Here is a 14,800-nt window from a genome sequence, read left to right on the forward strand (position 1 = left end):
AAAGAAGTGAGATATGGCATGTTTATAGAGGTGAAAAGGCCGCCCAAATTTGAATGTGAAGGGACGTGATGGTTGGCTGCTCGAGGCCAATCCAGGCACGACACGTATCCCTATTGACGGCGGCGTCAGTACTGAAGAGACAGGATGGCAAATCGAGGTGTCGACCGGGCAAGTTTTGAAGACATGCATGTCAACTAGCCCGGTCACCGTCTTGCAAACTGAGGATCGAGGAAGGGTTACCCCGGTCAGAACAGGTAATCCCAGTCACGCTTGCGCAGACAGAATTAAGGGGCAATTGAGAAGGAAATTTATGAGCTGGATTGGGCCGTGGTAATGACCGGGCAGATTATGGGCCAAACATGTTGTGGGCCGTGGTAGCTTGGGCTTAGCCGGAGAGGGTTGTGCTCGGTAATGGCCCAGGATCATGCTAGGTCCGAGCTACTTGGCTTGTTCATGTGGGAACCGAGCTAATTGGGTAATTTGGCCGAGATAATGGAAGTCGGTCCTGTTCCCATGGTTCGCGCTTCCAGCCCAGCTGGAAAGGTCTTCGGTTTACCAGCTCGACCAGTTTTCATCTCGGCTATGCCGGAATGCAACCGAGCTCGGTCGTCGTTGAGCTCGGCGAGCGGAGCGCTCTAGCTTGTGCGACACGGCCGTTGGCAGCCAAGATGATGCAGCCCGGTTGCCGAGATCCCGGTAGTGTGGGCTGGCAGTTTTGGTTAGGTGATGATCAGCTAGATTTATGCTGACAGATGGGATAGCAACACCACGTGTCGAGAGACTAATGTGAGTAGATTTGGGGCGTAGAAGGTATATATGCGAGTCTGCGCCCCCCATGCCACAGATGAACATTTGGTGAGATATACACTTACACTCAACTGTCTCCTCTCTATCTATCCCTGTGTATGTGTGCTAACTTGATCGTCGGAGGGGTTTTCCGGCCACACACCGCCGGGTAGCTCACCGCCGTTGTGCTCGCAGGTCGATCGGACAAACAGGAGCTTGGAAGAAAGGAGTACGGGCTTGCCTGAATATTTGCTCCCCGTAGAATGGGTAAGAAACTAAATGTCACCGTATCTCGGAAAACTATCAATTCGTCTCGGTGCGGTTGGAACTACTTGTCTTGTCCTGTAACAAGAATTAAATATATTTTTGTTTGTGTCTGGTGGACACGTGTGTGTTAAATCTTGTACTCATACCAATATACCTGTATACTGACCTGTTTTGTCTCTTGACAACTCGGGTGTGTTCTGTTTGAGCGCAGTCAAGCTTCCTTTGCAGAATTAGTTGAGGTTATGGTAGTGATAAGAAATAACTATGATCGTAGGACATGTCGTTTAGACTTCTTTTATTTTCCTGAACTTAGGATTGATATTAGTTTATGTATTTATTTTTTTTTTTATGACCTTGGTATTTGATAATTTGACATGATTTGTAACGTACATTATTTAAGTTATTTTGACTACGTATTGTTACTTTAATGTTAGTTATGAATTTATGATAGATAGTTTGGTTGGCGTTTTGTTCTCTTTTTTTTTTTTTTTTTTTTAATCTCTTGTAATCTTTTGAGGGTGTAAATTTATTTAAACCTTGTGGTGTTAGAAACGTTTAGATTTTTGTTTTATCCCTAGGATTTAGATGATGAAATATTGATTGGACTTTAGTTCTAATTTAATATTTAATTGTTCAAATTTTGGAGTAGTTCTGGGATGGGTGACCCACTGGAAATAACAAATCCGTGCGGGCGTGGCCCAAAGCGGATAATATCGATGACATATGGAGGGTTGAGACGTTATAAATGATATGATTCAAAATGAGTTAAAAGTTGTGAAATGACTTTTAACCATCTTCTCTACATTATTTATATATAAAACAATAAGTCTGTGAACTCAGATTTATTCACCAAGATATTTTTACAATAAATAATTGTGTAGTAGAGATTAAATTTATATAAAACTATTTTGATAAACCGGTTAAATTTATATAAACTATAATACTTTTTCACAGTTTTACCCAACGGCGTGGATGTAAAATGTATACCTATTATGATCCCTGCCCATAAATGCAAGAAAAGGACATATCATCCTCTACGATTAAAAACTGTGGCGAGCTCGGTTCGTTGTCCGGTCCCCGCCCTACAGCCCCCATCTCCAATCCCAGTACCCCCTTTCTCACGCCTACGGTTCCCACCCCATCACGGGCCGGTTATCTCTTTCTCTCTCTCTCAAGCTAGCAGCGAAGCAACGTTGCTTTCGCTGCACTTGAAATGGCTAAGAACCCAGAAGCAATCTTTTAAAGAGAGACAATGAGAGAGAGAGAGAGAGAGAGAGGCATTGTAGCACCGCATAGAATTCTTCAGGAGGGTAGTGAAGAAGATTACTCTACAATTGTCAAGTACTGAGATTGGCGCTTTGTTTTTCCTAGCTAGTCCTCACCTTCCATTTCTGTTCTTCACTTGGTTTTCTAAACTCACCGGACCGGAAGTGAGAAGTTTGTTTCCAAATTTGTTGATAAACGGTCTTGGAGGTGTGAATTGGTCGAGTTTTTGGTTCGTTTTGGTTCCATTGCAAGCAATTTGATGGAGCGAATTTCTGGTACTGAAATTAGATCCGCGAGCTGCGGAGAGAAAACTGAAGAAATCGGAGTCGAATCGCTTCAATTCGGTGAAGAAATTCAGAGACTAATGGCGGCGCCACCGGAGACCGGCAGTTCCTTCACTGCTCTTCTGGAGCTTCCGGTGAACCAAGCCATGGTTCTCTTACACTCGCCGGAAACGAACAAAACTCCGGCGAACGATCGAATCGATCATCGCCGTCTCAATTGCACTCTCACATTCCCCTCCAACACCGCCCTTCTCGAACGAGCCTCCAGGTTCTCAGTCTTCGCCGCAGATAAATCACTGGAGACGAGCTCAATTCCCTCCAATTCATGTCCCAACTCGCACAAAGTCAAACAAGAACCGGTCGATTCGGATTCAAACACCAATTCCTCTCAGCCAATTGTTCCCAACCACAATAAAAAATCAACAAAGCGAAAAGAGCCAGAGAAGAACAAGGTATTACCATGACTATTACTATTACTATTACTATACTAGTTCCAATTAGGATTTCTAGAGTCTCTTTTGTGGTTAATTATCACAACTATAATTAAATCACTCTATTTGTTCTTGTGAAATTAGGGAAAAGGGTCTTGGAAAAAGAGCAAGAGCGTCGCAACTGAGACCTCCGATGCCGGCGACAAGCTTCCTTACGTTCACGTCCGAGCTCGTCGCGGCCAAGCCACAGATAGCCATAGCTTAGCTGAGAGAGTACTTACTCATCTCCATACTAAAAAAAACCACTGTTAATTTATCGCTAATTACGTTATTTATAATTAATTAATGCTTAATTATAGGCTAGGAGAGAGAAGATTAATGCCCGGATGAAGCTATTGCAGGAGCTGGTCCCCGGATGTAACAAGGTCAGTCTATTTATTTTTTACAATAAAGAAAAAAAATATCGACGGACTTTATTTTTATGTGGATCTATCAACCAAAAAACAAAAAAAGTTATGATTAGTTTTGTTGAATTTTTGGATTATGTGATGACAATATGTCTAGATTTGATACGCAAATGTGCAATTATATCTTTGGTTAGGCTTTTAATAAGGGTTATGTGTCATTGTCACCTTTTTAGTATAATGGTCGTCCCTTTTACACCAAGAAAAGTGTCAAGCCTGTGGTGAAAGTGGTAGTTTTGTAGGCTTCGAAATTAAAAGAAAGTAATAAAATAAAATGTCACATTTAAATTATAATTATTTTGATTTTTCTTTTACAAAAGGTTTAAAAAAATCAAAAAATTGTTTCCAAATGAACTTTTTAGTTTCAAGTTAAAAAAGTCTCAATTTTAAAAAGCCAATTAAAAAAGTTTTTACCAAACAACTGCGTAATTCCACTGTTTTCTCTACTTTCTTCTTTCCTTAGGTTTGTTAGGAGTCCTTTTTAAGGTTATTTTTGTTATTTGATTCATTTTGAATGCGTGCGACTACCCCCACAACACAACTAGACAGGGAAAATGATTTGAGTATAATAGTGATATCAAATCATCACTATTATTATTCAATATATTTTTGTCATTTACCTTACCATGTAAATTAGGCAAGGTAGATATTCTTTAAAAGTGGGGTTCACTTACCATATGTACACTTATTGTTAGTTGGTGATATCACATCATCAGTTCATCATCGGTATCACCGTGATAGCAAATATTTACTCACAAGCAGGCATGTCTATTTTGTCTGAGTGTGTACTATAATAATAGTTTCTTCATTTCTACAATTGATTGTCTAATCCCTGTCTAATGCGCTTCATATATAGCCAGAGAGGATAAGATGATGCAAAACGGTTATGGTATTATCTGCTTGTTGAAACTCCATTTGTGATGAGGCTAGGGAAAATGCTTAAAAAAAATTTCAAGTGTCTCTCCAGTTGGAGATGCTCTTGGATCACAGTTTTTTTTTTTTTTTTCCCTCAAAATATGTTTTTTGTTTCAGATTTTTGTGACTGTGATGGCTCTGTTTGGTATAGCTTATGAGTGTTTGTAACAAATTAAAATAAGTTGAGAAAAGTTAATTATTATAAAGCCGAGACGTAGGTCAGTTTTTAACTTGGCCTAAGGTAAAAGGTATTACTTATATATGAAATGACACAAATGCCCTTCTTGGGTAGGCTTGGGAACAACTAGTTGCCCTTAGGAATTACGCCTAATGGGCAAGCTAAATGGATGTCTATGACTCTTATGGGCCCCATGTACTGGAGATATTTTTATTTCTTCAGTTATGATTCAAAGTTTTATACAGGACCCATCTAAAAAAAAATGTGTTACAGGCAACCTGAGAGGTCTATGGTACAAATATTTCATAGAAGTTGGGCATCAATTGCATATGGTTCCACAGAAGAGCACTTCTCACAAAAGCATTTGCTGACAACCCATGCCAAACTGTAAAAATACGATGTGATTGTTCACAACCACAACCAAATGAGCAAACGATACAAAAAGACTAGTGCCTCACTTCTTTTGGATGATGAAAGAAAAAAAAAATGATTGTGGTATCTTGTATAGGTGAGAAAGGAAAATAAATAATTGTGTTTTCTCACTATTAGGTTTGGATGAGTGAGAAAGCAAAGCCACTGTCTTGTCCCCCGGGACCACTGATCATAATGTTTTCAAGATATGAAAGTATGCTTGATGTGTGTGGTTGAAAGGTTATCAACATGAAAGCCTTCAACTCTAATTTGCCTCCACATAATGGTACTCCACATTTTTTTGGCAATCAATTGTACATATACAAGGCTTTACATAAGGTAGGATCTACATGCAAATTTCAGTTAGATCCAAGGAGTCAATAAATACAATTAATAGTGTGCTCTTTGGAAATATCTACCCTAATTTTGGGGGTCAGCTGTCGTCACTCCTCCAAAACTTGGATGTTTGTTGTCCCAACCATTTTTGTTAATCCCGAGCCTGCTAAGGAAGGTGGTAATATTTCATTGCCAAAATAGTTTCAACTTTGTTTTTTCCTGAGTGCCCACACTTCTGAAATTGAATCTCCTGACAAAGTTAGTTGCTCAAATTCATTCTTTAAGGTGGAAAAAAAAAGAAGAAGTGATTTTCAGTTTTTATCGGGTGTTTTACATGTTACGGTTTATGAATTTATTTTGAAATCAAATTGGTGGTTGGACCCATCTTTGCATCTATATAAAAATTTGTTAGGTGTTCTGATTGAAGAAAACTAGGGGACCACTTGTTAGCCTTCCTCTTAAGATGATAATGTAATTACTTATTGGTATAGTTGACCTGCAAATGCCTTTTTTCATGCAAAGCATCAAAACTGCTCAACTAAGGGAAGTTCTGTCCTTTCTCTATTCAAGGAGCTGACCTTTGGAAGCATGACAGAAAACTTGCTGTGTCCACTCTTTATGTTTCATCTTTTTAGGTTAGAAAAAGTTGAAAAAAATCAGGTGTTTATTTGAAATCAGTTTCAATGCATTGATAATTCACATAAAAATTGAACTGATTGAAATGTTTCAAGTTGCATAAGCATCTTCATCTCTGTATTGAGAAATGATTGCTCTTCAGATTTCGGGTACAGCTATGGTGCTGGATGAGATTATTAACCATGTACAGTCCTTACAACGTCAAGTGGAGGTAAGGCCAACACATCATTATTTTGCATGTTCTTTTGACAATGTACAAAACAGTTTAAATCTTGGATGGAATTACTGTCAGAATATGTTCAATGAAGCCAAAAATTATACTAAAGCAAAAGATTAATGTTTTATTTTTGGAATTCAGATAATGCTAGTTTTGGAATTGCTGTCAGAAGATGAGAAGATTTCTTTTCTTTACAAAAATTATGAAGCTAATATATTAAGGAATAGCCCTCGAAAATGGGAAAAAAAACTCCATGATCATTTGGCAATCTCCAAGGAGCTTCAATCATATTTCTTCTGTTGCTTTGATCTTCTTCTGATTGAGCATTTTTTTTTTACCTCAGTTCTTATCAATGAGACTTGCGGCTGTTAACCCAAGAATTGATTTCAACCTTGACAGTCTATTGACTGCAGAAGTACGTATTACACAACCATCTTTCATAATTTTGTGCTAATACTAGACTCTATAGCCAATTTTGTGTTGCTTTCAATTGCTTATTCAGTAATAATAATAATAATGACAATATTTTACCATCTAGCTCTGCCTTGGTACGAGGTGGCACCCATGGCATCAACTTCTCAGAGCACCTTTTGTTGCTAACATCCTAAATAACATCCAGGATAAATTACTAAATTTATCTGCACTTACTTAACTAGGTAGAGTGGGAAAATATAGGCCTTGTTAAAAAATTTGTTTGGTTGAAAATTTTTGAAAAAAAAAGTTCTAAAATCACTTTTCTCTATACTACACATCAATCAATCACTTTTTCACTCGCTTCTCTCCTCTCACATACTACACATCAATGAATCACTTTTTCTCTCACACATATCAATTCAATTACAAAAAAAATTAAATCACCCTAGACTCCAAAACTCCAAAACTATTTTCAAAATATACAACCAAACAAATTTTCAAATTTTGTAAGCTCCTTTCAGAAAATTATTTTTGAAAATTGTTTCACAAATACAAACCAAACATGGCCATAACTTTTTTAGTGCTCGTGTAACTCTATTTTGCAAGGTGGCCACTCAAGATTTCAAAGGACAGTTCTTTATTGCCATTGTGCGTCGTTGTAAAATTGGTAATCACATTAAGTCAAGAGTGTCAAATGAAACCATGTGTTGTACGGGGAAGCAAGTCCTCCTTTAAAGCTAGTGCATATCAGCCTGAATAACCAGAGTTATGGCAATTGCCATTCATTGGTGCTGCCAAGCTTCACATGTTAATAGACCATGTCCTGAACAAGTTGAGACACTACTCAAGTTTATATTCATTGTTGACAACTATTATTTCACTTAACCTTTTAAAATTTGCAGATTGGAGCTCCAATGGACAGCAATTTCCCGAGCATGGTTATGCCACATCAGTGGCCAGAAGGACAAGTCAACGGGAACAGACAACAATATCAACAGTTACGGCATTTTGATGGACTTCATCCGCCAGTTTGGGAAAGAGAAAACAACCTCAACTTCGTTACTCCAGAGATCTCATTAATGAGTTCAGGTGAATTTCATGTCAACACTCAGTTTTCTGCTTCATTCCTTTTCTACTTTTCCCTGTTTTGATACTGAGCAAATGAGAAATTCTTTCCATAGAGAATTTCATTATCCAACAAAAGGTGAAAAGACTCCGCATCTAATGAGCGGGGAACATGCAAACCCTAGTAGTCTAATTCCTATTTCTCCTCAAGAGGAGATGAGAATCCCCTCAGTAGCACCCTGCTCAGCTAAGAAATAAGCCTAGCTGATCAAGAAATCTGCCTTATGTCATCCTCCAAAATGGCATACAAGTCCCCAATCTAAGTTCACTGTTCACTTAACCCTCTATAAGTCTATACTATCGATGCAAGACGGCTATTACCCCACCATCAGATTCTTGCACAGCACGCATTGATATTATAATTTTTGGGGGGAGTTTCAAAAGCACAATAGAACTATTTCTTTATTCTGGTATCTATTGATTTCATAGTTACATAATGTGTTCCTTGTTTTTACCCATAGGTAATCACATTTCAAGATTTAGCATTTCATTACAACTAAAAGACACAGAAGGAAAAACACAATGGGAATTATCGCTAAAATGATACTATGCATGATCAAATATATCATGGCGAATTCTTTGAAAAAAATTGCCTTGTACAATGGAATTTGATAAGTGAGATTTCAAGTTAGTGTTTACATAATCTTCTTTTGTCCGAGTTGATTTTACTTCATGTGTATATAAACAAAGAAAGCTAATGCTGTGCTTGTCAATCAAGGTAGATGGAATATAAAGGTATTTAATCAATTGATTCCAGGTTTCCAGTTATGTTGCACTCAGTTATAAATGATTTCTTGTTTCTTGTTATTATGCGGTTCTTGTAAATTTTTTTTTTACATAATTGGATTTTCTGTGTCCTGTCTTCTCTTTGAAGGGAATAACTTTGGAAGTGTAGAACTAATTTCGAATCTTTATGTTGTCTCAGCATCTCAGAACTCAAATCAGCTCAAAATGGAGCTATGAAGATGGACTGAAGGTCCACCAGTAGCTAGTAGTGTATATATCGGATGTAGTATTAGTAGCTTGCAGAGAAGTAGAGAGGAGGCCTTGACATTCAACTCGGGTTTCCATGCCTTCTTTTCACTAGTCAGTTGGAAATCCAGATTCATATCTCAGCTGGAGAGGAGAAAATCCAGTATGTTATTGTTATTGCCCCCCCCCCCCCCCCCCCACACACACATATATATATATATATCTTAAGAATGTCATTCAATCTGATACTACATGTATGAAAAGATTGGTTGTCATAATACTGTAAAAACATAGGTAAGCTATGCCTTTGAACTATATTATGGAAGTTGGCCTTTTTGTTCAATGTGCATTTCCCTTTTTGGATATTGGCATCTCTTGTATAAATGTCTGGAAGCTATTGTGTTTATGCATGTTACTTTCCCGGCTTTCTACGCTGATTGAAAATAATTATTCACTTCCTCTGGCCATTTTGAAGTCTGTTGATGAACTCCATGACAATGGAGAAGCTAGTTCTTGGCAAGCTTGGCTGTAGAACCTAATGCATGTTAGTTTTACCTTGCTTGGATCATTCATTAGTATTATATTTGGTTCTAGGACTTGGTGAGGAAAAGGAAATGAAATTATTGTTTCAATTTTTTGTGGGTAATGAGAAGCAAAAGAACTAGTAGATTTTTTTCCCTTCAGTTTTGTTCTTTTTTACAGTAACCTCCCTTGAGGTTATTGATAATGACATAAACATTCCCTTACGTTACAGAAACGCCATTAACCTCCCGTCAGATTTGTGGACTGAACAGAGTTAACCGAAAATGACATTTTACTATTTTACCCATACATTCCACTGAACATATTTTTATATAGAGTTAAAATTGTAAACCCATTTTTTTTCCACTACAGTACTCCTCATCTCCCTTCATCACAAACGCATTTCTCTCTTTCCTCTCTTCCTCACGGGCCGAATTCCAGCACCGCCCCTTTTATCTCTCAATCTCTAGGCATTTGATTTTATACCATAGACTATTTGCACATAGGGTGCATATCTATATCATTAATGGGTGCATCAGCTATGGTGGTAGTTGTCACGTCACTAATTTGAAGACACAAGATTCAATCTGTGATGGAACCAAGATTAAACACTTGGTCTCAGCCAATTCACTAACAATTGATAACTTATCTTGTGGATACCCACGAATACCCGACCCAAATATGTAGTTTTTTCGCTATTTTCTTGCCCATCAAGTCAGGTAGGTGAAGTTCTTTAAATCTCCATCGGGAATGGGTCAGGGATGGATACCTGCTCATTTTCCCCACATAAAAAAGGAATTTTTGATGAAAAGCCTCTTCTATGGAGGCTTTTTTGTGTGAAGCCCACCGAATAAAATAATAGTTTCAAAAGTCCCTCAAATAAAAAAATATGATGAAAAGGCTGAAATGCCCTTCCATATAATCCAAAACCCTCACTGAACCATTTCTCTTCTTTTCTATCTCTACATTACTGATATCCTCTCTCTTCCCTTTATTTTCTCTCTTTCTAAACCCTAAACCCTTTTGATCTCCATTTTTTATCCATCTCACAAAATCAAAATCTTGAAATCGTCCATTGAAATCCATCATCATCTCAGTTTTGATGCCTATGAACTCATGTTTGAGATCAATAATTTCAGATTTGAGAAAAAATGACCTCATATATGCCAAAAAAATGATAAATTGATATATTACAATAAAAAATCGAGAGTTTTTTGTTTGCTTGTTTGTTATAGATCTAAAGTAAAATTCAACTATAATTCATTTATCTAGTATGTACTTTGTTTTTGCAATAGTAAAATTTTACTCTGGTTAATGAAAAATAAAGTTTATTCTCTTATGCATAGACAAACATTCAACAACACAGTAAAAGTTTACTTTAAGATTCAGAGGAAATTTTACTCTGAAATACAGTAAAATTTACTAGAAAACAAATCAGAAACTGCATAGACAAACATTCAACAACACAGTAAAATGTTACTTTCTTAGAGTAAATTTTACTAGAAACAAATCAAAAACTGCATAGACAAACATTTAACAACACAGTAAAATTTTACTTTCAATTCAGAGTAAATTTTACTTTGAAATAAAGTAAAATTTTACTTGCATGTTAAGAAAACAGAACAGATAACACCAGAGTAAAATTTTACTCTCATTTTATTAAACAAAAACAGAGCACATACCAGAGTAAAATTTTACTCTTATTCTGTCAAACAAAAACAGAGCGCAAACCAGAGTAAAATTTTACTTTCATTTTGTCAAACAAAAATAGAGCACACACCTGATTAAACTCGGCAAATCAACAAAAACAAATAAAAAATAACGACAGATTTATACAACTTTGCAACATAATCTCTCATTTAATTGAGAGTGTTGATCTTTGATGGCGAGATTGTGTATTGTTGACCAAGGTGAGATCGTCGGCAGTGAGATTTTTAGACTTTGAGATCGTCCTCATGGATTTCGCAGATCATCTTCACTTCACAGATCGTCTTCAAGATCGGTGTATGCATGAGCTGAGATTGTTCAAACATATGATATATATATATGAGGACAATATGGTCAAAAAAAACAAAAACAAATTATAGAATGTCCTTATTGAGTTGGGCTTCTCTTACTCAGGTGTTTTTTGAAGGAGAATTTATTAAGTTGTCCTTTACCTAAAAAAAAGGGCCCAAAAAAGGGATTTCACCAAAAATCCCAATAAATAAAGTTGTGCTTGCTTACACACTTGGTCAACTTTCCCTTTCACTGTGCATCTCCTCTCTCTCTCTCTCTCTCTCTATATATATATTACTGTGTTTCCCAAATACGCAAATCGGTTCTTTCTCTCTTTCTCTCTCTAAAATTGCTTCTCTCTCTCTCTCTCTCTCTCTATATATATATATATATATATCTATATTTATATATCTCTGTAATTCTCTTTCACAGATATATATACTCTTCGTTCTCTCAACTATTCCTTCACACACACACACACACACACACATAAACACACACACTCTCTCTCTCTCTACGCTTTAATCGATCAATCTTAGCCTCAATTATTCTCTCTCTCTCTCTCTCTCTCTCTCTCTCTCTCTCTCTCTCTCTCTCTCACATTCTGAACTATCCCGATACTGATCCATTACAGTTCAATTGATCTATTTTGTGCCTAGTTTGGTTTCTTGGGCTCACAATCTACCTTTCTCTCTCTCTTTAACATTGATCAATTCTATTTTTTTTTTCAATTACTAAAAATTTATTTGATTGCCCCAAAATTATATATTTGATTATTTTAAAACAATTTTTTAATTAATTAATTAATGTGTATTTGATTTTGTTGTTGAGTCAAATAAAATTGAATATATATTTAGCTTTGGTTGTGAACGTTTTAAAAAAAAAATGAGGGGGGGTCAAGTTGGGTTGGAGAAAATCCAAACCCATTAAGAGATGGAAAGGGCAGTACCCATAGGAGATCGGAAATAGGGAATGGGAAAAAATTATTATAGAGGAATGGGAATGAGAAATTAATATTCACAGTCTATTTATCCCACAAATTGCCAAATAAAGGCTGATTCACTAGACTTTAAGTTGCCACCTAATTTTTTTAAAAATTAGGAAACCCTAACTTCATTTTAATGTAAGCCACTGGCCCGTAGCAACCATACTTCTTAGTCTGAGAGTTTAGATACGAAAGAGGAAGGTCATTGATTGAGTATCCTTTTTCACCTACTCTAAAGTATTGGCCTATACTAGTTCTTTTATGAGACTTCATTTTAATGTAAGCCACCAGCCCGTAGCAACCATACTTCTTAGTCCGAGAGTATAGATACGAAAGAGGAAGGTCATTGATTGAGTATCCTTTTTCACCTACTCTAAAGTATTGGCCTATACTAGTTCTTTTATGAGATTCATTGCCAAACAAGTTCACATCCCAATTATTAATATTGCTAGATTTTCTATGCGAAACATACAACAAATCGAATTACTTATCTTAGAATGCTTTCATTCTCCTATAGTTTTGGAAATAGATTGTTTTAAAAAGCGTTTCAAAAGAAAAAGGAAACCCTCTTGTCATGAAAGACGAAAGTAATCCCAACTTAAGCAAATGACTTCCAAACAATGGCACGTATTGCAAGTAATCTCATGGAAGCATGCTATCTATAGAAAATGTAGCAAACATATACAAAATGCAAAAGCCAAGTTAATATTACGAATGTATGACCCTAAGCATTCGGAAACTAATGAAAGAACTCATAGCATGCAAATCTATAGGCCTGGTCAGCATTAAAGTGACATATGAAGCATTTTAAACATGAAACTCAACTAAAACAACATAGATGTAGCAATATATAATCTCAAAAGTGATGAAAGGGAGATATAGGGTTAGGGGCCCTATTTATACGACTATGGGAGATATAGAGTCAACAAATATACATACATATATGTACACGTGTTAACTCATTCCAACCATTGGTGAGGGACCATAGTGAGAGACATCTCATCAGACAGTTGTAATCTGCGGTGGCACATCTGCACTTGTGACCACAGATCCTCATGTGTGGTCATACCTTTCGAAGGCATCCAAAGGCTACAACCGCCTATTGTGGCCAGTCCTATTGGTTTATTGCTTCTTAATCTGCAGGTCTGTTGACCTACGAGTTCTCCTATGACCTACGAGCCTCGTGGGTTTTCAGCCTTTTTTTCCAGGTGATTCCACCTCTTTTCATAGTTTAATCTGATCCTGGTTTATTTTTAAAAGAAACTCAAATTTTGATTTTGAAAAGAAAATTTTGGACCGATTGAACTTGTGAAGCAATGGTTCAAATTTTTTAAGATATTTTTTGAAAATTCATTTTTAAAGGTTTAAAATATTTTGGCTAAAGAGGGGATTGGTTTGAGTTTGGGGACTCATCATTCCATCATTCATTTCGAGAAGATGTAAGCATTCACTTTGTTTTCATCATTAAGGAGCATCAAATATGCCAAAGATTTAGGGCCGGTCAAAATAGGGTATTTGCACCTTGCATTTGTTATGTCATCCACACTTGTGCATTGATTAAGTGTTGCTACCATGCAGACATTTTCATGCTTCCACCTTACTATCTAGGCATGCCTCCCTTATGCCATGGTCCAGTTGACATGGGTGCAAGGTGTCAACGCAAGCCAACCATGCAACCTTCAAGTCTAAGGTGCTAACAAGCCACTTCTACAAAAAGAACCCAATGTTGTTGTCGGTAGGGTTTGTAGACAATTTTGGATTTGTTTCTCGAACTACCACAATGTGACATCCTTCTCCCAACTATAACATCAGAATCAGACAAGCCTTTCCATTTCACTAAGTAATGGATCTTCCTATTCTTCTTCCTCTTGCCCTCCATATTGTGATCTAAAATTCTTTCCATCTCCTTGTCAAGTTGTTTCCAAATCACAGGTGAGGTTCGTTTTTCTTGTCTTTTTTTTTTCCCCAACATTGGCCACATCCTCATGATATGGCTTTAAGAAACTCACATGAAAGATAGAATGAATTTTTAACCTATCTAGTTGTTCAGTCTGTAAGCCACATTTCCCATCGGCTTTATTACTTCAAAGGGGCCATCATACTTACGAATTAGAGCTTAATGAGTAGTTTTGCTACTAATCTTCTTACTAGGGAGTAAGTTTTAGTATCACTTTATCTGCCACATTGAATTCCAGTAGTCTTCTTCCCCTGTCAGCATATTTCTTTGTGCAATGAGTGGCTTTAGTCAAACTATCATGTGCCTTTTTTAATAACTCTTTCTTGGCACGTGAAAATCTGTAACACCTCGATATTTTTAATATAATTTACCCAATATGATTCTTAATAACGATAAAATACTCGTAGACTTCCATGTAATATGCTCTCTCTCATTGAACTATTTCCCCATCAAATACATATTGTTCCAAAAAATAAACATTCGGTTATACAATACTGTTCAAAGAGTTAGAGTGATACAACAAAAGAAATGTCCCAATGGCTCACAAATTTCAAGGCATATGTCTTGATTACACAAAATGGATTTCAATCCCAAAACATCTAAGCTCGATAGCTTGAGCACAATCAACATCCAACG

General features: G+C 36.6%; 1 protein-coding gene across 2 annotated transcripts; it reads left to right on the forward strand.

Moving 5' to 3' along the window:
* The first annotated feature begins 2,020 nt into the window (after positions 1-2,020).
* Positions 2,021-9,045, forward strand: LOC114312449 (transcription factor bHLH48). 2 transcript variants are annotated; one of them, XM_082898257.1, is made up of 7 exons: positions 2,021-3,055; positions 3,179-3,307; positions 3,394-3,459; positions 6,117-6,185; positions 6,535-6,606; positions 7,508-7,694; positions 8,656-9,045. In XM_082898257.1, exons 1-7 carry the CDS (start codon positions 2,579-2,581, stop codon positions 8,691-8,693), a joined length of 1,038 nt encoding a protein of 345 aa, XP_082754383.1. In that variant the 5' UTR covers positions 2,021-2,578; the 3' UTR covers positions 8,694-9,045. The 2 variants fall into 2 exon arrangements, with proteins under 2 accessions (XP_082754383.1, XP_082754384.1); XM_082898258.1 differs by lacking the exon at positions 6,117-6,185.
* Positions 9,046-14,800: the final 5,755 nt, after the last annotated feature.

This window comes from Camellia sinensis, chromosome 12 (genome assembly GCF_055761805.1).
Source record: "Camellia sinensis isolate YWXY chromosome 12, ASM5576180v1, whole genome shotgun sequence".
NCBI lineage: Eukaryota > Viridiplantae > Streptophyta > Magnoliopsida > Ericales > Theaceae > Camellia > Camellia sinensis.

Excerpts from the sequence above, each read along its gene's own strand:
- LOC114312449 (XM_082898257.1), top strand. The coding sequence starts at position 2,579 with ATGGAGCGAATTTCTGGTACTGAAATTAGATCCGCGAGCTGCGGAGAG. Across the intron at positions 3,308-3,393 it reads GCCATAGCTTAGCTGAGAGA|GCTAGGAGAGAGAAGATTAA; the intron begins GTACTTACTCAT and ends GCTTAATTATAG. Across the intron at positions 6,186-6,534 it reads CCTTACAACGTCAAGTGGAG|TTCTTATCAATGAGACTTGC; the intron begins GTAAGGCCAACA and ends TTTTTACCTCAG.